The sequence below is a fragment of the Suncus etruscus genome, chromosome 5 (assembly GCF_024139225.1).
Source record: "Suncus etruscus isolate mSunEtr1 chromosome 5, mSunEtr1.pri.cur, whole genome shotgun sequence".
NCBI classification, from domain to species: Eukaryota; Metazoa; Chordata; class Mammalia; order Eulipotyphla; family Soricidae; genus Suncus; species Suncus etruscus.
The window spans coordinates 49495827-49516882 of NC_064852.1; the positions used below are offsets into that span (position 1 = coordinate 49495827).

General features: G+C 35.0%; 1 protein-coding gene across 4 annotated transcripts in view; it reads right to left on the minus strand.

Annotated features, from left to right (window-relative positions):
* Positions 1-5869: 5869 nt before the first annotated feature.
* The window catches only part of CACNB4 (calcium voltage-gated channel auxiliary subunit beta 4), a 356270-nt gene continuing 341083 nt past the window's right edge, over positions 5870-21056 (minus strand). For all 4 annotated transcript variants that reach the window (XM_049773007.1, XM_049773008.1, XM_049773009.1 and 1 more), the window contains 2 exons: positions 16851-17036; positions 5870-12274 (listed from right to left, as the gene is read on the minus strand). In XM_049773007.1, coding sequence (XP_049628964.1) covers positions 12014-12274; positions 16851-17036 — 447 coding nt within the window. In that variant the 3' untranslated portion in view covers positions 5870-12013. The remainder of the gene's footprint in view (positions 12275-16850; positions 17037-21056) is intronic.

Here is a 21056-nt window from a genome sequence, read left to right on the forward strand (position 1 = left end):
AATTTTATTTTTAACCTCTTCTTGACTATGAATTCTTTTTTATTTTGTTTTGTCTCAGGGTTTCAAAAGATTTCAAAAGATTAACACACTAAAATATGTGAGGCAGAACACTGAAAGGAGGGAAACACAGCTGAAAGCTCAACAAATCTCCATAGATTGAGTCAGTGATTTTTGACTGCATTAATTTAAATGAGTACAATAAGAAATTCCATGAAACTGACCAATAAATATTTCTGAAGGAAGAAAAAGTGAAACAAGTAATTCTTTGAATACACAAAAGACCAAGGATCCTTTTAGTTTTCTTCAGCCATATGGAGAGAATTCACTGAGCCATTAACAATACAGCCCAAAGACCTTATAAAAAATTAACCGAAGAATAAGTCCTACTTTAGAATGAAGGACTAAAGGTGCGTAAAAGCGAACTTTTAAATAATCAAACTAATCTCCAATCACCTATTAAAACATGGCCAACATTCCTTAAGGCAATGTTTCTCAATTATTTTCTGTCATGCCCCCCTAGGAAGAAGAAGACATTTTTTGCGCCCCGCCCCCGCGCAACTGTAAATAGTATCTTTATTCACTGCTAGGGGCTGAGCGATAGCACAGGGTGGGGCATTTGCCTTGCACGTGACTGACCCAGGACGGGCCTGGGTTCGATTTCTGGCATCCCATATGGTTCCCTGAACCTGCCAGAAGCAATTTCTGAGACAAAGCCAGGAGAAAAAAAAAAAGTATCTTTATTAAAAAAAAAAAAAAACACAAAAAACAACTTTAACCTGTAAAACAAAAATATATAAAATAATTTGAGCTGATTTTTTTTTGGGGGGGGCACACCCGGCATTGCTCAGGGGTTACTCCTGGCTATCTGCTCAGAAATAGCTCCTGGCAGGCACGGGGGACCATATGGGACACCGGGATTCGAACCAACAACCTTTGGTGCTGGATTGGCTGCTTGCAAGGCAAACGCCGCTGTGCTATCTCTCCGGGCCCTGAGCTGATTTTTTAATCAGAGGTGATATCTGGATTAATGGCTACAATGAGCATGTTTTGCAATGCATAGTTTTCGAAGAGGGGTTTGAAGCAGGATACAGCGACTCTCAGCTCCAGAGACATATAGAGACATAAACACGGGCTTAGCTTTTTACGACAGTGTTTGCCGAGGTCAAATGTGCCCACCCTTTATGGAGCCTCGAGCCAGGGATCGAACACAGGTCCATCTTGGGTCAGCTGCATGCAAGGTAAATCCAACACCTAAAAAAAATACTTTTAATAATAAAAAGACAAAGGAATTCAACCCCATTATCTGTCAGGGACAGAAGTTCAGACAAGTTCTCAAAATTTTCAAACCTAGTGAGGGGAGCTCAAATAAACACTCAATGCAATGGCAATGGAAAGTAAGCAATCAATGAAAGAGATTCAGTCAACTCAAAGAATTGATTCCGAGTATGAAAACAATCCATATAAATGATATTGATGGTGCTAGGTTATACAATAACAAGCCACAGTAACATAATTCTGAATACTAGAAAACCTTATCAGTGAGTTAGTTTGAAGAAAAAAACAAAAGCCTCCGGCAATAATGAAGTGACGAAAGAGAAAAATGGAAGAGAATAGAATAACAGGAATAATCTTTGTAAGAAGAATAATTTTTGAATTATAGGAATACCAGTCAGAGAAAAAGAAGGGTAAGAATGATGTAGAAGAAATAACAGTTCAAAACTATTCCAATCTCTGGAAGGAGGCTTCTGCTTAGATTCAAAAGGCTCAAAGAGTACTAAAGAAAATTGACTCAGAACAATACTAAGAAGTATGGTAATCAAAATGATAAAAACCAAAGAGAGTAAAAGACTACTCAAAAGACAACTTCAAGAGAAGAAAACCTTCAAATACAAGGGAAGTAATGAGAATCACAACAGACTTTTCATATGGCACCATGCAAGCAAGAAAAGAGTGGAACGACATATTCAAAGTGCTGACAAATAACCCCACAATAATCTTTCAATCTCAAGTACATTATACTACAAAACTATCTTTATACTGGAGGGAGGGGTAAAAGTATTCACAGATACATGAGTTGATGACATAGTTTTTTGTTGTGTGTGTGTGTTTGTGTGTGTGTGTGTTTTGATTTTTGGGCCACACCCAGTGATGCTCAGGAGTTACTCCTGGCTATGCACTCAGAAATTGCTCCTGGCTTGGGGGACCATATAGTTCTCCAGGGGATCGAACCAAATTCTGTCCTAAGTCAGCTGTGTGCAAGGCAAACACATTACCACTGGCCACTGCTCTGGCCCCGACATTTTTTTGATGACATTTTCCATAACAAAAAGAACTCTGCAAGAATTACTGAAAGGCTGCCTATAAAATGCAAATCGCCAATTGCAAAATAGCCCCACATATAAAATGGCATTACAGGGGCCGGAGTGATAGCACAGCAATAGGGCTTATGCTTTGCACACTGCTGATTGAGGATGGATGGACGTGGTTGGATCCCCAGCATCTTATATGGTCCCCCTAACCAGGAGTTATTTCTGAGCACATAGCCAGGAGTAACCCCTGAGCATCACTGGGTGTGGCCTGTAAACCAAAAAAAAAAAAAAAAAAAAAAAAGGCATTACATAGCTTTCTATCAATAAATACCAATGAACAAAATTTTCCCATTAAAAGGCATAGAGTGTTTGGATGCATCAGGAAACAAAATATATTTTCTACTAAATTTAGGGAAACAAACCTAAATCCATAGTATAAATACAGTCTCAGAGTAAAAAAATGGAAACGATCATATAAGTCAATAGCAGAATAGCAAAAGTAGGGACAGCTCTACATATATCAGACCAAATAGCAAATAGCAGTTTCCATTACAGGCATGGACGCTACTTATTCATCCAGGGTACACTATTTATTAATAAGTTTTGACTTTGATCAGCATTTATGTGACACATGAAGGGTTAGCAAAGTTTATAAAGTTTCTGCTCACAGACCTAAAGAAGACATTGAAAGAAACATAATATCAGTGGAAGACTTCACTCCATTTTCCCCACTAGATGTATCAACCTAAGTATTGGCAGATACAAAAGTCCTAAATGAGGAGTTAGAAAACTGGAAGTAATGCACACATACAGGGATTCCCCCATAACCCCAAAAATCTGAATACACAGTGCACATAGAACATTTTTCAGGAAAAATAACATAGTAGCTGAAAAATACATACATTTTCATATACTGAAATAATACCAAGGACTCTCCCAGATCACAATGCCATGAAAGTAGAAATTAACCAGAGAAAGAAGGTGGGAAACACTCTAAGAGTTGGAAACTGAACTAAAAATTGATAATTAACAACAAAATCAAAGATAAAAAGAGTCCTTGAAATTAATAAAAATGAAGAAAAAAGCTATCAAAATATTTGGGACACAGAAAAATCTGTACTGAGGAGAAAATTCATAACACTAACAAGCGTATATTAGGAAAGAATATAAAGCTTAAATCAACAACCTAAACATACATCTTAAACTACTGGAAAAGGAACAACAAGTGATTCATAAAAGTAGGTAGAAAATAAGAAGAAAAATAAAAACTAGAGCAGAAGAATTAATGAAACAGAAATCAAGAAAGTAATTTTAAAAAAGTAATTTTTTTTTTGTTTTTTTTGGTCACATCCGGCAGCACTCAGAGGTTAACTCCTGGCTCCACGCTCAGATATCGCTGCCTGGGCAGGATCGGGGGACCATGATGGGATGCCAGGTTTCAAACCAATGACCTTCCGCATGGAAAGGCAAACAAACGCCTTACCTCCATGCTATCTCCTCTGGCCCCAAAGTAAGTTCTTTTTATAATAATTTTTATTTTGACCCAAAGTGGTATTACCAAATCTTTCACAGTAATACTCTAGGTACGATAGTAACATTGAATCAGGGGTATTCCACTCAACCACAAATGTTGTCCTCCCACCACCAATGTTGTCCTCCCACCACCCCTGTTCCCAGCATGCATCCCATATCCCCTTCTATTGCCCCCAGTCTGCTAGTATAGCAGTCCCCTCTGTGTCTAACTTGTAAATTGGGTATCGATTTTTTTGTCGTTGGCTTGGATTTGGTTGTTTAAGTCTGATCATTTTTTTATTTTTTTTTTATTTTTTTTATTTTTTTTTTTATTGGTGTTTAAGTCTGATCTTTTTTTTATTTATTTTTTAATTTTTTTTATTTCCATTCTATGATCATACAACTGTTTGGTCTTGGTACCCTCCAGTATTTTCCCTTCTTTAATTTGTGAGGCAGGAAGGACATAATGGTTCTAGTTATATTGGTTCTGTTTGAAGGAAAGAGGAAAAGAAAAAAAGGGGGGAGGGGCAGAAGTCAAACAAGCAAAAAAATGGGAGGAGTCCTGAGGAGGCTATAAAATATCAATTTTAAGAAAAGGAAGGGAAAAAGGAAGAAAAACATAACAACAATACAAAAAAAATCAAACTAAAAATAACCGCTGAGAAAAGCTCCCCACAGCAATAAAGACAACAATCAAAACAATAATCACCATCCCAAAATAAAAAACAAAACAGAGCACAAAAAAATGCAAAACAAAACAACAACATCAAAATAGCAACAACAACAGTACAATCAAAAAAATTATATTTGTGCTTTTTTTTTTTCTTTTTTGCATAGGCATATTGGGGAGATTAGAAAGGGAATTCCCTTGGCCTAAGATATATAGGGTTTCTCCACCCTTGAAGTATGCTGACATGGGAATAACTACAGGCTTCGTACATGCTTTTTTACTCTCCCCTAGGTCCTTTTGTGATGTCTAGGAAACTTTCTGCTCAGTCATGGATGAGAAACTCAGGCCTCTGTAACTGGAGACTTGGTATTTGCACAGGTCCAAATGGTGAAATCTGAAAGCATTCCTCTTGAGACCACATCTTCACTTTTAGTCCACTTGAATGAAATTAGAGGAGATAAATTACCCTTGACACTAGAGTATAGAAATGAGAGGGACAAAAAGGAAATCTAGGGAGATACAGAGGGATAGATGGAAGGTAACAGTGTTAGGTGGTCAGAGGCTGTGGACACATCAGTAATTTAGAGCTGATATATCTAGATCAACAGAACCAACAATACTGAAAAGCATGAGATTCAAACTACAACAATGAAAATTAAAATGTGCCTGTCCAGGAGGCAGGCTGGGGTTATCAAAAAACCTGGGGATACTGATAAAGGGAAGTTGACACTGGTTGGATTTGCCGTTGGAACATTATATACCTTTAAATTACGCAATTAAGATACCTTAATAAAAATGAATAAAAAATTAAGTCTTGATTTAAAAAAAATAAAGAGAAGAGTCACAATAAGCTTTGCTTTCCCTTATTTGTAGTTGGGTCTAGGTTACTTTCCTGGATGATCAAATGAATGAATGTGGTCATGCTTGTGGAATAACAGCTATAATAAATCACTTTATAATTAAATGTACTGATAATAATCAACACAGTATATATTTCCTTTGAGTTTCCTGTTCATGCAATGAGATAAAAGTCATATATGATCAAGTCAGCATGGCAGCTGATAGTGAGTTTATAAAACAAGCCATATGCCAACTCAGTAATACTGATGGAGTTAAGATGTCATTAAAACTGCTACATTAATCATTAGGGATGTATTGTAAACAATAAGAGCACACATGTATTAATATATTCTAATTCACATGAGTGAATAATGAACTTCTTTGGGGAATCATTCGCAGCACCTAATAATATTTAATAAATAGTTATTTAACTGAATCTGTTCATTTGGTAAAACTTTTAAATTTTTTTCTTTAAGAGGTACAGGAGAGTAAAATAGGTAGTTACCAGTTATTACTAAAATAAAAGAGAAGTATGATGCTGGTTTCAATGTTTTTTTTTTCATTTATTATATAAAAGAAAAAAATGTAATGCAGTTGATTTGTACACATTTAAATTCATAAAACAAATCCATAGAAATTAGGATACTATATGCATGCAGTCTGCATTTTCTCTTTTAAATGTTTTGGTTCACAAAAATAACAACACATATTTTTCTTTAAAGCCACTAAGCAGAGGGAGAACAAAACATGCAGCACTGTGTACATTTGCATAGTATATTTTACCCAGCATGCCTTGTAGAATGTTACACATTTACCTATCTAAGAAAAATGGGGGTAAATTATGAAAATAACTAAAATTTAAAGAAAGGAAAAAAATTATTTGACAAAAGTAATTCCCCCTCCCTCACTCCCCAACATTGCAGCAGTATTCTGGGATTGTCAATAGCCCTCAGAATAGTTAGGGAAAATCTTTTAAATCAATTTGTCATATTTATTTTTAGAACTCATGTGGTTTGTTTTGTTTCTTTCCCTCCTTCCAAAATAAAAACCAAAAACAGATAAAGCTAGTGGTTTTTTTTAAATTATTATTTATACAAAACAATTAAAGAATAACTTCTTCCAGTTTTTTTTTCCATTTCTCTTTTTAGTTGTTGGGACCTATATATTTGTCTTTCTGACTTTTGGCTGTGAAAAATATAAAATTTCAAACATATCCAAAATTCGCAGGAGCTCCATGAGTTCACTTGCCATTACTTTTTTGTTATTTTATTGGCGAAGAAATAAAAATAGTAAATATACTGTGATATTACTACAAAATAATAATAGGTTGTATGAAAGGGAATAAAATAAATTATATCCATAGACTGCAAGGCTATGAAGTAAATTGCTGGAAAAGTCTCAAGCAGTAAGTTAAAAAGATAGTAGAACAAATTGAATGAAACTAATAAAAGAACCTATATACTTTTACAAAATACAACTGCCAGATTTAACAGTGGATCTTCTTGTAAGTTTGTGCTATAACAAATGTGCTTCTTTCTTCTCAATCTATTTTCATATTATTGGCAAAATATATATCTTTTATAATTTTTGTACTGTACAATATATGATTTTGCTACATTATTTTCCTACTGCTAATGCAGATTAGAAGTAATAACATAGATTTATTTTGTCAATAAAATGCTTTCATTTTAATAATGTCCCAGAAAATATTGTAAGGCATATGAAAAAATAGTATGCAACAATATAGCATCAATGATCCTGCATCTTTAATACATCCCTTATGCATACAGAATTCACACTTATTTCAGTTAAAAGTGTGTGAAAGTGGCATGCAGGTAGGGCAAGCAGGGTGCCTACATAAACACAGACATAGCTATTTGTTGAGAAATTGAAGTGTTCGAAACATAACCAAGAACACTTACAAAGTATTAAAAAGCTAGAGGCCAGCCACCTTTGGTTCTTCTGTCATTCTTATTTAACTTCTCATAATTTTCAAAGAGGAAACATCATTGTATTCCCCCAAGTCATTGTATAATCATTGGTCACACTTTTTACCATGTCTCTGCAATTTATATATTTCAAAAGAAACAAAGGGAAATTCCATAAGTAACTAGGAGTCCCCAAAGTTGCTATTCACTCTTTTATGGTTTTCAAGGGAAGTGGGTGGAGCAGCCTCTAGTCAAGATTATTTGATGAAATATTTTCTACTTTTGTCATAAATTTCCTTGATTACATGAAGCATTTGGGTTATCCACAAGTAGACAGAAATAATTGCCATAGGAGGATACATTTTATTTGAGACTGTTCATTGAAATAAAAATAATTTACTATTTTTGAATGTTTTAATTCTGTCTACCTACCTAGATCTGTATAGCCAATTGTACTACCTCACTGCAGAGGTCAACAACAGAAAAATTATCTTTATCTGTCTGACAACTACTGTAACATTATTTACAAACAATAGTTTGACCGTGATTATCATTTAAAACAGAACAACTATTTTCTTCTTTCTAGACTCAACTTGAGTAATCTAGTCACAGCTATAGTATCAATAGTTTTAAAGGTTTCAGGAAGTAATGAGACAATTTTTGTTGTTTTTACTCAGTCATTCAACGATGAATTTAATACATTAAGAAAACAGCCTGTGACATTGTCATGAAAGACAAAGGCAGTAATATAAAAGGAGTATCTTTGCATTTATTTGAAACATCATACAAAGATGTTTCATTGACCTGGGGAATCCAAAGTAGTGCATATATTTACCCAAAAAGTGGCTAAGGATCTACAGAAGTCAAGGATAAACAAAATTTGATTTTTCAAACTAGCTGAACTTAACCACTTCAAATCTTTTCTTTTAAGATTTAGAAGTAGATTTATAAAAAGATGCACATAAAGTCTATTCCCTTGCAGCTGTTTTGTTTCCTATGATGGGACTGGTTTATTAAACTTGCCTCCTGATATTCAAAGAAAAGTTCACTAACAAAAAAAAAAAAATGAAAGGGTGACAAAAGCATTTGGGGAACTTTAAAAGCTAAAGGTAAGATACATTATGATAATTGATGCATTTCGCTTTGTAGCAAGGTTAGCAGTAATATATTAGATCACTACTTATTGAAAAAGGTTTTTCTCTTTAAAGACAAGTAGTCTTCTCTAGAGAAGAGGTAGTATAAAGGTCAAAATATAGGGCATTATCTATAATAGCATTTTATTTATTTATTTTTTAGCAAATACCAAAATAAAACTGTGTAACTAAGAAAATAGCATGCAGATCAAGATTATCTAGGAACATTCTTAATTGACATCCTGGGTTTCAACAACATTTTGTGATGTGTTCATTCAAAAAGAATTTAAATTTGCAGAACGTCTTTTGTCATAATTTCTCCCCTCCCCCTACCCTTTCACTTGCCCTTGTTTCCTGTTATGAATTTTAAGGCCCCCACACAAAAGACAAGTTCAAGTATGCAGGTATGAAAAGAGGTTAACATTCCAAAAATACATTTTTCAAACAACAATAATAATTAACATAATAAACCAAAGGGAACAAATAATGTCCTCAGAATTTGTTTTATATTTCTAAAAATCCATTTCAATAAGGACGTAAGTGCAATGTTGTCACAGAATTAAGACTCTTATTAGGTAAGACAGTCCAGATTGCTAATTTTAATTTTCTTTCCAATCGAACTGTATAAAGATAAGAGAATCATCAGTCATTTATAAACATGTGTAAGTGTTGCTTTAACTACGGGAATAAACAGGAAAATATTGTTGATTGTAATGTTGGAGTCTTATAGCCTGGAGAGTTAACATCAGGATCAATAAATTGCATTTCTTTTTCCCATAGTATTTTCATATTGTCATGAGTCTACATAGTTGTTTATTTGCTGACTTAAATGACAAAAGGTGTGGTTTATACTACAAGTTAAAACAGCCTAAAAACATTTCTTAATTCTCTTGCTTATCATTTGCAAATTTTAAATAAAATCAGCTTTTAAAAAATGTGTGGAAGACAAAGGTGTTTGATGTGTTTGGCAAAAATGAAACTTTTCCTTTTACTATATCTGTATTTTAGTATCACTTCCACAAGTAACTCTAAGACCTAAATAAAGGAAAATGCAGAACTATTACTCATCTAGAGTAGATAAAACACTACAAAATTAAAAGAATTTGCCAAACCAGAGTAAAATTTTAAAATAGATCCACCAAAAAAATATACATTATACCCCTTCCAAAATTGTTTCTAATATGAATGCAAAGCAAAACAGATTATGGACATTGGATGGTAAATGACATCGTTTTTGTTTACAAATGTGGATCTCTTTATGGGTATGACATGAAAGACTTAGAAACAAGTCTTTGAGAGGTCTTTAAAAATAACTAGTGACTTAAAAGCTGGAAGATGGTTATCTTGCTGACTAGTATATATGTGTAAATGCTGTTACAGCTACCTGCCATAAAATGTAAATATCTTAAAGTAGTTAAATGACCAGATTGCTAATGCTACTACAGAAAAAGCTGAATAGCTGTCTAATCTAAATTTATACACCTCCTCGGTGCACTCTTTGCAATTAAGTACATTAATGCGCACAAACAAGAAACCAGTAAAGCATATAGAAAAATGTTTTGGCTAATGTTTTCTTTTTCATGCAAGTATGTGCTGTACATGTAATAAGTATAGTCTGTTTGCTGGAAAATGCTCTTCTGTGCTTTAACAAAGTATTCATTAATGGCAGGTTACATATTTGTTAATGATACAGCTTTTAAATGTCTTAACAAAAAATTCTACAAATTTCATTAAATGACAAAATAACCTCACAAGTCAGTATCACAAGTTAACTTTTAGAATTTACTGAGCCCATATTTTTAATTGTATTAAATACTTGAGAGGAATTATATAATTATAGACATCTTCATCATAGGATAAATGGGTTCATAATGGGATACATACATACAATGAACACAAGGAAAGGGATGTGGAAGATCAAAATGGGATTCAAGATATTTATAATTAATCAAAAGAGTGGAATTTATTTGCATGGTGAGAATATTATATACTGCTCTATGCCTGGAGAGAGTAAACTATTTGGGGATTAAATGGGATTACAGAAAAAGAATTATTTATTTAAGAAAATAAACTGTGATCTCTACCAGTCAAAAAGAGTTTTTATGTCTGCCTCTATTGGAGCATTAGGAGAATGCATAAATTATGAACTTTTGAATAAAAAATAGAACGAGTTTTCTAAAGATATTAGGATATCATATAAAAGGATCAACTTCAATACTTTCTTAGTTCATGTTAATCTCAGTATTCTTTGATTTTCTTAGACATAAAGTCATCCACCATATTTATAACCTCTGGATACACTGAAGATTTAGTAGGTAAAGAGGAATGTTGACTAGAATTAAGGCAGTTCAATCCCCAAATTCTTTATAATTCTCCTCAAGGAAATTGTTATAATTTTAATGAGCAAATATGTTCTCAGTCTATGGGTTTACTTTTATTGCCAGCTTTTACATTTATTTATTTTCATTTTCCAACTATTTTATATCAGTATAACTTTCAATATCAAAATTGAGCTTGTCCAAGTAGAACAAAAATCATTAGCATAATGAATTTAGTGAAGGGTAAGAAGATAGTCAGTGACAGGGATGACTGGAACAATGGAAAGATACTCAATTGTACTGGCAGGAAGCACTGATTTGGTGTTTGGGGTAGATGAGCTTTAGGAATTCTCATGGGAGTTGTTTAGCTTTGCATTCAGGAGGTTCTATACCCATTCTGCCTGTCACAATCTGACCTCATATTCCTGATTGCATGTAGTTGTGCTCGGATTACTTAAAGGGAAGCAACACCCCATTTTTCATTTAGTATCATCATCTATGTTTGAACTTATTTTTTTTTTCTTTCTCAGTGCTAAAGAAAATTTGTTTATTGTTTGCCAACATAAAATAAGCTAACGGTAGTGACTAAACAAAAATAAACACTTTGATCACAACAGCTGTGCCAAAAATGAAATACAAATATTAAAATTTGGGGAGACATTAATTTCAGATTTTTGTTTTTGGCATGATCAATACACACACTTGGTAACTTTGAAAAGCCAGTCTGGCAATGTCAACATATACTAAAATGATTATACATTCCAACTGTAAGTGTAAATTTAACTTCCAGCAAATAAATACCACAGCTGGTTTTGGCTCCTATTAATATTTTGATTTTTTTCTTAATATTTTTTTCAGATTTCTTAAAATTGATTGCAACATGCTCAAGTAGACTTTCTAGTCAATTCACCCAAATTCCAACAGGAATTGGTTTATAAATTGGTTCCAACTGGAACTGGTCATTTGGAATTTCCAGCATGGGAAATTATTTTATATGTGCCTTGATAAATACCCTAAATTACAAATTGATGTGTAATCTAAATCTAATGAAGAAAACAAAAGGTACTATTATGTAAATGCTGCACTTAAAAATACCTATATGACTGGGCATCTAATACCCATCTAGTCTGAAGGGCATAGTGTATCCTTTATTTATTTATTTTTTTTTTGCCCCTTACTTAGCATCAAAGCAGCCCATTAGCACAGTAAATGCTGTGCTATACTTGCCAAGGTAAGATGATTGGTTTATCCTAGCAGTGCTATGGCAATTGTCAACAGATGAATTTTCATTGTTTCTCCAGACTCAAAGCCTATGTCGAGAATCATGGCTATAGCCACCAGGCGATCCTCGGTTCCTATGGGGTTTATAAGAGTCCTGGTATGAATCAGGATAATCTTCTTCCACAAGAGGATAATGATCTCGGCTATGCTGGGAACTGGAAGACAAGCGATTCCTACTCTTCCGAGCCCTTTCATTATGATAATTTTCATCAGAGGTCATTAGACTTCGTCTTTCAATTGGAGAGTTCTCTGTAGAGTGGTTGCTGTGCCTCATTCGCTGACTCTAAAAAAAATCAGATAGTTCAATGATGAACAGTGGCTTTAGAAATATATGTAGAACAATAATATCTGTAAAATAAGATCTAAAATGTGACTGAATAAAGCATACACTAACTCTTCAAAGTATTTGTTTACTTGGAAAACAATGTCCAAAGATGCAAAGTGATTATGGTTTATGAATTTAATTATACAAAGCTTCAGGATACTGCTGCTGATTCAAATAAAGATTTGAATGTTAAGTGCTGAATGGAGCTTAATAAATTTAGGAAGGCCTACTGATTCTACTTTTATTACCAAAAGTAAGGACTATTTTACTATTGGGAAATTACAAAAATGAGGATTATTTTACTGTTGGGAAATAAGTTAGAGTTCAGAATAGCAACAATTACTTTATTCCTTTGTTAAACTGATAAAATCTGTCTCCTAAAATCACACACTTCACCTTTATCTTGGCTGAATGTTTCTTAAACCTATTATAATATATCTATATATACACCTATATAGGTATAGAGGGATATAAATATGTTTTGGGGCCACACCCAGCAGTGCTCAGGGTTAGTCCTGGTTCTGCACTCAGAAATAGCTCCTGACAGGCTTGGGGGACCACATGGGGTGCCAGGATTTGAACCACCATCCATCCTGGATTGGCTGTTTGCAAGGCAAATGCCCTACTGCTGTGCTATCTCTCCAGCTTCCCCATTATAATATTTTAATGTAACTATGATTTGTGAAACCCATAAATAATATTTATTTCTGTATCCTATTTAAATCTAAATCTCTTCACAATGTTTTCTCAAATAAGTATAAAATAATTAAAGCCAGCTAACTGACAAAACAATTATAAATCTTGTCTCTAACAAATGTTCTGCAAAAATAATATTCAGATATAAGTTGAGTTTCTCAACACTGTTCATTGAACTTAACATCTTATGTTTTTATTTAATGTCTCAGAAAATATAATTTAACATTTTCTTCAAATCACAGGGAAACTTATAGTATGGTGTCCCTATATGCTTAGACAGTTCATCTCAGTTAAGAATAGGTCACTATTCTTAAAGTGGATAAAGGGCACTCACTCATACTGAGTGGATGTCTAAGTGAAGGTGAGTAAGAGGGTTATCCTTATAAATAGAGTGCAACATATCATTTCTGTTTATATTAGAGAAGCATATTCATTCATGAATCTATTTTTTATCCCACAACGCACAATTCAGGGTCATTCTAGAGACACAGAGACAATTGCAGACTCATATTCTTGGTGAACACAGGTGCAAAGTTCCTCAACAAAATACTAGCAAATAAAAGAAAAAATCATACACATGACCAAGTGGGATTCATTCTGAGTATGGAAGAAGGATTTAACATATGAAAGTCAATAAATAAAAGCCATATCAATAAAATAAAAAAATATGATCAAATCAATAGTAGCAGAGAAAGCATTTGACAGATTTGGCATGCATTCATGATTTTAAAAAGCTTTCAACTTTCAACATGGGAATTGGAGGAATTTTCCTCAATATAGTCAAAGCCATTAACCACAAGCCCACTGCAAACATTATACTCAATAGAGAAAAGAGTAAAAGCAGTCCCTTTAAGATCAGGCACAAAACAAGGTAGCACACCCTTACCAATTCTTTCAATATAATACTAGAAGTACTTGTCATAGCAGTTAGGTAAGAAAATAAATCATGAGCATCCAGATAGGAAGGAAGAAATCTCTCACTATTTGTGAATGACATGATATTATATTTAGAAAATCCTAAAGACTATGCAAAAAAACTTCTACAAACATATAGATTTTTTTTGTTTTTGTTTTTGTTTTTGGGGGGATCACACCTGGCAGCACTCAGGGGTTATTCCTAGCTCTATACTCAGAAATTGCTCCTAGTAGTCTCGGGGGACCATATAGGATGTCAAGATTCAAACCACCATTTTCTGTATGCAATGCAAATGCCCTACCTCCTTGCTATCTCTCCGGCCCCATAAACAGATTTTTATAGTAAAGGATCAGACTACAAAATTAGCACACAAAAGTCTATGGCTTTCCTAATATACAAATAATGAAGATAAATTTTTTTAAACTCTCATTTATAATTGTGCCTCAGAGCATCAAGTACCATAGAATCAATTTAAATAAAAAGGTAAAATACCTATGCAAAGAAAACTACAAAAGATTATTTCAAAAAGCAAAAGGGCATATAAGGAAAAAGAGCACATTCTGCTTATGGGTTGGGATGATTAACTTAATTAAAATGGCAATACATCTCAAAGCATTGCAGAGATTCAATGCAGTTGAACAAATGACTTTTTTCAAAGAAATAGATTAGATACTCTTAAAATTCATATGGTACAATACCAACACACCTCCAGAGCTAAAGCAAGCCTTGACAAAAAGAAGATGGGAGGCATCATTTTCCCCAACTTCAAATTGCATTATAATTATAATTATAATTATTATAATATAATTATAATTCAGTAGTAACTAAAATGGCATGATATTAGAATAAAGACCAATCTTCAAATCAGTGAAAATGAATGGAATGTAGTATCCTGAAATATACTCTCAAGTATGTGATCAATTAAACTTTAATAAACAAGAAAAAAAAAGTGGAGCAAGAAAAGTTTCTTTAACAAGTGGTATTGGGAAAACTGGTCAGTTACATGCAAAAAAATGAACTCAGACCTCTTCCTAACTAACACCATACACAAAAGTCAAATCAAAGTGAATTAAAGATCTTGATATTAGACCTGAATCCATAAGGAACATAGAGGAAACTATAGACCAAACTCTCCATGATATTGACGCTAAAGGCATCTTCAAAGATAAAACATTACTGACCAAGCAAGAGGAAGGAAAGATAAATAAATTGATCTACATTACATAAGAAGTGTCTAAACCTCAAAGGAAATGATCTCCTGGATACAAAGACCACCCACAGAATGAGAGAAATTATTTCTCCAATACCTTTCTAACAAGTGGTTAATATGACACTGATAGATCTTAATAAGAAAAAATATCTATTCCCTCAAAAAACTGGGGAAATAAACAGAAACTTCCTCTGCTAGCTCCTTCCTGCCCTCTTGTTCTCCCACCCCCAGATTCTGTTTTCATGCAAACGACCAATAAACAACTCTTCCCCTAGGGAAAAAAAATGCAGATTGACCAAAAGAAACATGAAAAACTGCTCCACATCATTAGTCACGGAAGGAAATGCAAATCAAAACAACATACTTATACCATAAAGACTGACACACATCAAAAAGAATAAGGACTACCAGTGATGACATGGATGCAGAGAAAAGGATTCTCATTCACTGCTGGTCAGAATGTTGACTGGTCCAACCTTATTAAAAAAAAATATGGACATTCCTCGAAAACCTAAAAATTGAGCTTTGTTTGTTTGTTTTTGCCACATCTATTGGCATTCAGGGGCTACTCCTGGCTATGCTCTCAGAAATCATCCCTGACTTTAGTGGACCATATGGGATGCCAGGGATTGAACCAAGGTCCATCCAAGGTCATCTGTGTGCAAGGCAAACGCCCTACCGCTGTACTATCGCTCCAACCCCCAAAATTGAGCTTTTATAATGATTCACTTTTCTTCTCTTTCTCCCTACCTCTTCTTTCTTTCCTTCTCCATTATTTCTTTTTAGGCACCATGGTTTATAATACTGTTGTTGAAAGGATTTTGTGCATATCAATTTACCTACTTTCCGCTCACTTCTTGTTCAGGGTGATAATGATCAATATCATTGGTCTCTTCTTTCTGTCCTAACTGCACTTCCCTACCTCATTTCTATTGTATTTTGGTATTATTCTCATACTACAAATTTTTTTAAAATATATTTCACAAATGAGTATGATTATTCTATGTCTGTTCTTCCCTCTCTGACTCATTTTACTCAGCATGTTACTTTCCATGTCTATCTATGTCCAAGCAAATTTCATAACATTTTCCCTAATGGCTGAGTAGTATTCCATTCTATAAATGTAACAGAGTTTTCTTTCTTTTTTTAAAATTTTTTTTTGTTTTTGTTTTTCGACCACACCCAGTGATACTCTGGGGTTACTCCTGGCTATGCGCTCAGAAATCTCTCCTGGCTTGGGGGGACCATATGGGACATGGGGGGATCAAACCACACTCCCTCCTAGGCTAGCTCGAGTTCTGTACCACTTCTCCACCCCTAACATATATTTTTTATCCTCTAATCTGTTCTCAGCACCTAGGTTTCTTAAATTCTGGCTATTATGAATAGTGCTGCAATGAACATAGGAGTGCAGATGTCTTTTCTGCATTGTTTTTGGACTCCCAATGAACATTCCCAAGAATGGTATTGTTTTGTCATGATGTTTATACTGGGTTACTATGAGGCAGAAAAATGCATGTGGTACTGAGGAATTACAGACTATAGAGCTTCAGAAGCATGTTCAGCACACTAAGTAGCACTGGGGATTGAACTTGCAACCTTTACCTTGCAAGGCATGTGTTCTAAGCCACCGAATTAGTCCTTTTCCCTCTACTCTTCCTTTTACATTTTTTATTGTAAAGTTGTAGAATCACAGTGAAAAGAGACAATACCTGTAATCCAGAAATTGCTGTGGGGTATGGAGAGAGTGCTGTTGAGCCCAAATTCCTTCCAAGCAGTGGGGTCATGGGGGTGCTACTGGTTGTGTGTGTGGCACGCCAGTATGCCTCGAGATACTCTCCCAGATGTTCACATGCATCTTCAAGTTGATTTTCATCCAATATCACATCAAACATTTCCTACAGATGATAAGAAATATTATTTTACTTACATGGTTAATGTAAAAAAAATAAAACCCTAAACTCCAATGGATGCAGATAACAGTGTTTCTAATATCAAACATGAGGGACAGTTTAGAGATTACCAATTCCTAAAATTAGAGACAAGTAAAAAGTTTTCCATGTGCAAATGTCAACATTGATAAAGAACCAAACTACTTATGAATTTTTAATTAATATATGGGTCTTTCATTACTTAGAAAATAGACAAGGTGGGGCTAAGAGAGAATATAGCAGGTAGGGCACTTGCTTTGCACACAGTCAACCCAAGTTCAATCTCTAGCATCCCAGATGTCCCCTGAGCCTGCTAGAAGTAATTCCTGAGTTCAGAGCCAGTAGTAAGGTCAAAGCACTACAGGGTATGACCCCCAAATCAAAACAAAGCAAAATACATAAAAGACAGTGAAGGAAAGGTGTTCTAAGTAAAACAGAGTGAAAAGATATATGTATGTATTTACCTTAATTCAGATATTGATATAGAGTTGAATTTTACTGACTTTAAAATATAAGAGAAGTAATAGAATATAAATTCTAAAAATATCCTGGCCAAGAATTCTACCAATCTTGTATCTTAAAGTAAATATTTTGAAGGAAACATTATTTACATAGATAACTTGTATAATGCTTGTGAAAATTATGTTATCTGCTTTATGAAAAAATATTATGGAAAGGAAGTTTAGGAATAATACTAGAAAACCATAATATATTGACTTCTGCTTACAAAAGATTGTGGATAAAGGATGAAAAGAACAAATATCAGGAGTACTTACTTGTAGGAATGTGGTAGGAATCCCCTAAGAAAATTTTGCTTTCTGGGGAGTGGAGACCACATACAGCAATACTCAGGGTTTAGTCCTGACTCTGCACTCAGGAATCACTCTTGTTGGGAGTGATAATGGGATTCTGGGGACAAACCCACATTTGACCTGTACAAAGCAACTGCCTTACTTGTGCTATCACTCCAGCTATCACTCCCCATGAGCAATACACAGCAAGTAGGGCATTTTCTTTGCACTAAGTCAATCTGGGTTCTTCCCCAACATCCTATATAGTCCCAAACCTGCTAGGAGTAATTTCTGAGTACAGATCCAGAAGTAATCCTTGAACATCGTCTGGTGTGCATCCAGCCAAAACAACCACAATGAGAAATTCTAAAGTATGAGAACTTAATTTTCTCTAAGGATTTGGTCTAATGTCAAGAAGAGTTCTTACTACAAAAAAGCAGAGGATGTGGTCCTTCTTATGGTTATGGTGGGGAATGGAAGCAAGAGAGAATCAACAAAAGTCACAGTATTCCTTGGAAGGGAGAAAAGAAACTGTGGTACCTCACAAATTGAAACCGAATTCCATAAATTAGTGAAAGTACATCCCCAAGTTTCCACATCTGGATCTGTTCACTCTCACTTGACCCACCTTTCACCTCAGTTACCAATGTCTGAGAGTTCTCCTAACCAAAATAAGAACCTTCCAGGAATCAATCAAATATAGGATCGTTGCCACAAATACAACAATTGGACTGTAGGCAAATGGCAACTGGATAACTGGGAATTGTCGATGGATCTGCTAATCCACACTCATCAGTGCCTGGGATATGCAAGACACTTTACCATGGACACCATGTCTTTCCCCTCTTCCAGCATTTTTAATCACAAAGCCTGCACAACATTAGAGTATAATGAACCTGTTGGTCCTAAGATGTAAAGCAGTTTGAACATTCTGAGAGCAAAGAGAAAGGTGTAAGTAACTAACAAACATGTGACTTCAGACTAAACTGTTTAAGAAAGACTCCAAAAGTTCCATTCATATAGAAACTTTCATAAATAAACTCTAATAGAACATTTATTGGTAGATTTCATATGGATTCTTTATTTCTCATCTCACTTAGAAGCTATTTATCCACCACCTATTTGTGCTAGGCATTGTGAGCACATAGCAGCAAAGAAAATGTACATCACCTCTGTGCTCAAGGAGTATATATATGGAAAGAAAAACATTAAAATTCTTAACATGTCACTTTGGGATTTTAATCTGGAGCTAGAAAAGAGACCAAGTCAGCAACAATTTGAAATTAAAGTTTAGAATTTAGGAGGTGATACAGAGAGTTATGTATAATTTGAACTCATAAGAAATTAGAAGTCAAAGAACTCTGACAAGAGCAAAAAAAAGATATATAGATATATATATATATATATATATATATATATATATATATATAAAGAGAGAGAGAGAAGAAGAGACCAATGAAGGGAACATGTGAGGTCAGAGAGATAGTAGTGGCCAACCTGGAATGGACCCGGTTCAATTCCTGGCATCTCATATGGTCCACCAAGCTTGCCAGGAGCGATATCTGAGTACAGAGCCAGGAGTAACCCTTGAGCATCACCGGGTGTGGCCCCCAAACCAATCAATTAATAAGTAAGTAAACTGCTTAACACACACACACACACACACACACACAAAAGAGAGAACATGTGACCCACTAGAAAATAGAAAAACTACAACAAAAACAAACAAAAAGGAAAATAAGAAAACATTGAGTTTCTACAGTGTCAGCTAACATGTACCTTTACAATAAATCTCTGAATCTACCAACACAAAAAAGCTCTGTCTTTTAGAATCAAAAGCCACCTTCCTCCATTCATGTAAACTTTCAACAGGTAAAAATACAAAATGAGAAAAGTTTTCACCAGGCTCTCATAAAAACAGTGCCTTCTCTGCTAGCGGGATGGGGCAAACTTGAGTGGGACAAGAATTGTACACTGCATGCCTGAGTGTCCACAGAAACAGATATAACAGAAAAAGAAAAAAAAGAAAAGAAACCAGACTACCACTCTGTCCACTCCAGGCTAAAGTTCTTAAAAATTTTATACTGCATTGATTTGAAATCTATTGTTTATATAATTTTATGTAAATTTATAATTCAGAGCCTATAGGTCTCATTCTATAGTGTGCACTCTGAACAAATGCAGTTTCAACAAGTTATGCTTCTGCTTTCCTAAGACTCTAGTTGATGAATAAAGGGAACTTTAGAAAAGGAGGGTTCTAATTATTAAGAATTGCAGGGATTAGGGCAGGAGCGGTGGAGCAGTGGAAGGCATTTGCTTCTCACGCAGCTGACCCAGGACAGACCACAGTTCGATTTCTGGTGTCCCATATGGTCCTCTGAGCCAGAAGTGATTTCTGAGCACAGAGCCAGGAGTAATTCCTGAGGGCAGCCAGGTGTGACCCAAAAACAAAACAAATGGAGTTGGACCCAGCAGAGCGAACATGCCAGGAAAGCTGTCCTTCTTTTTTCTGGTATGTCAGGGTCTCTGGGCAGACAGCGGGCTATAGGCTTCTTGGACTGAACACTTGGTCCAGGAGACTGAGACCCCCCCCACGCCAGACTGGTCTTCTAGGCCCGCCCTGGCAACTCAGACCCTGGGGGGTGGGTGGAGGAGGGAAACCCCTTCCCTACGCATACTGGACCCCCTGTATTGTTTGTTACTAATACTAATTTTCAAAACACAAATGTGCCTGCGTGACAAATATACTTTTTAAGCATTACCCAAAAACGTTCCTCATCCTAGACTGTTCCTAGGAATGGAATCAGGATGCCCAAGATTTGGATAAAACACTAAAATAGACCTTTATTCTCTAGTCTTTTTGTGGATGTGTGTTTTCATATTGACTCCAAAACTAAACCATAAACAGTCCATCTATATATTGTCATATAGTCTTTATCATGTATTGCCTCTCCTCTCACCCCTGTGTCTCTCCTACTCCCTCATACCCCAACCCTGAATCATTATCTTCCCCTTATTTAACCCTCTTTATCCTCAGTTCCTAACTGGGTGGACACCAAGACTGACCTTCTGCCCCAACAGACCACCATCCTGCTCCTCATTGAAAGACACCTCTCGGTCCCCATCTCATGCCTCGACAAAGAACTAAAACCAACATGCCTGCTGACCCATGATTGGTGGCCCCTCTCACCCCCAT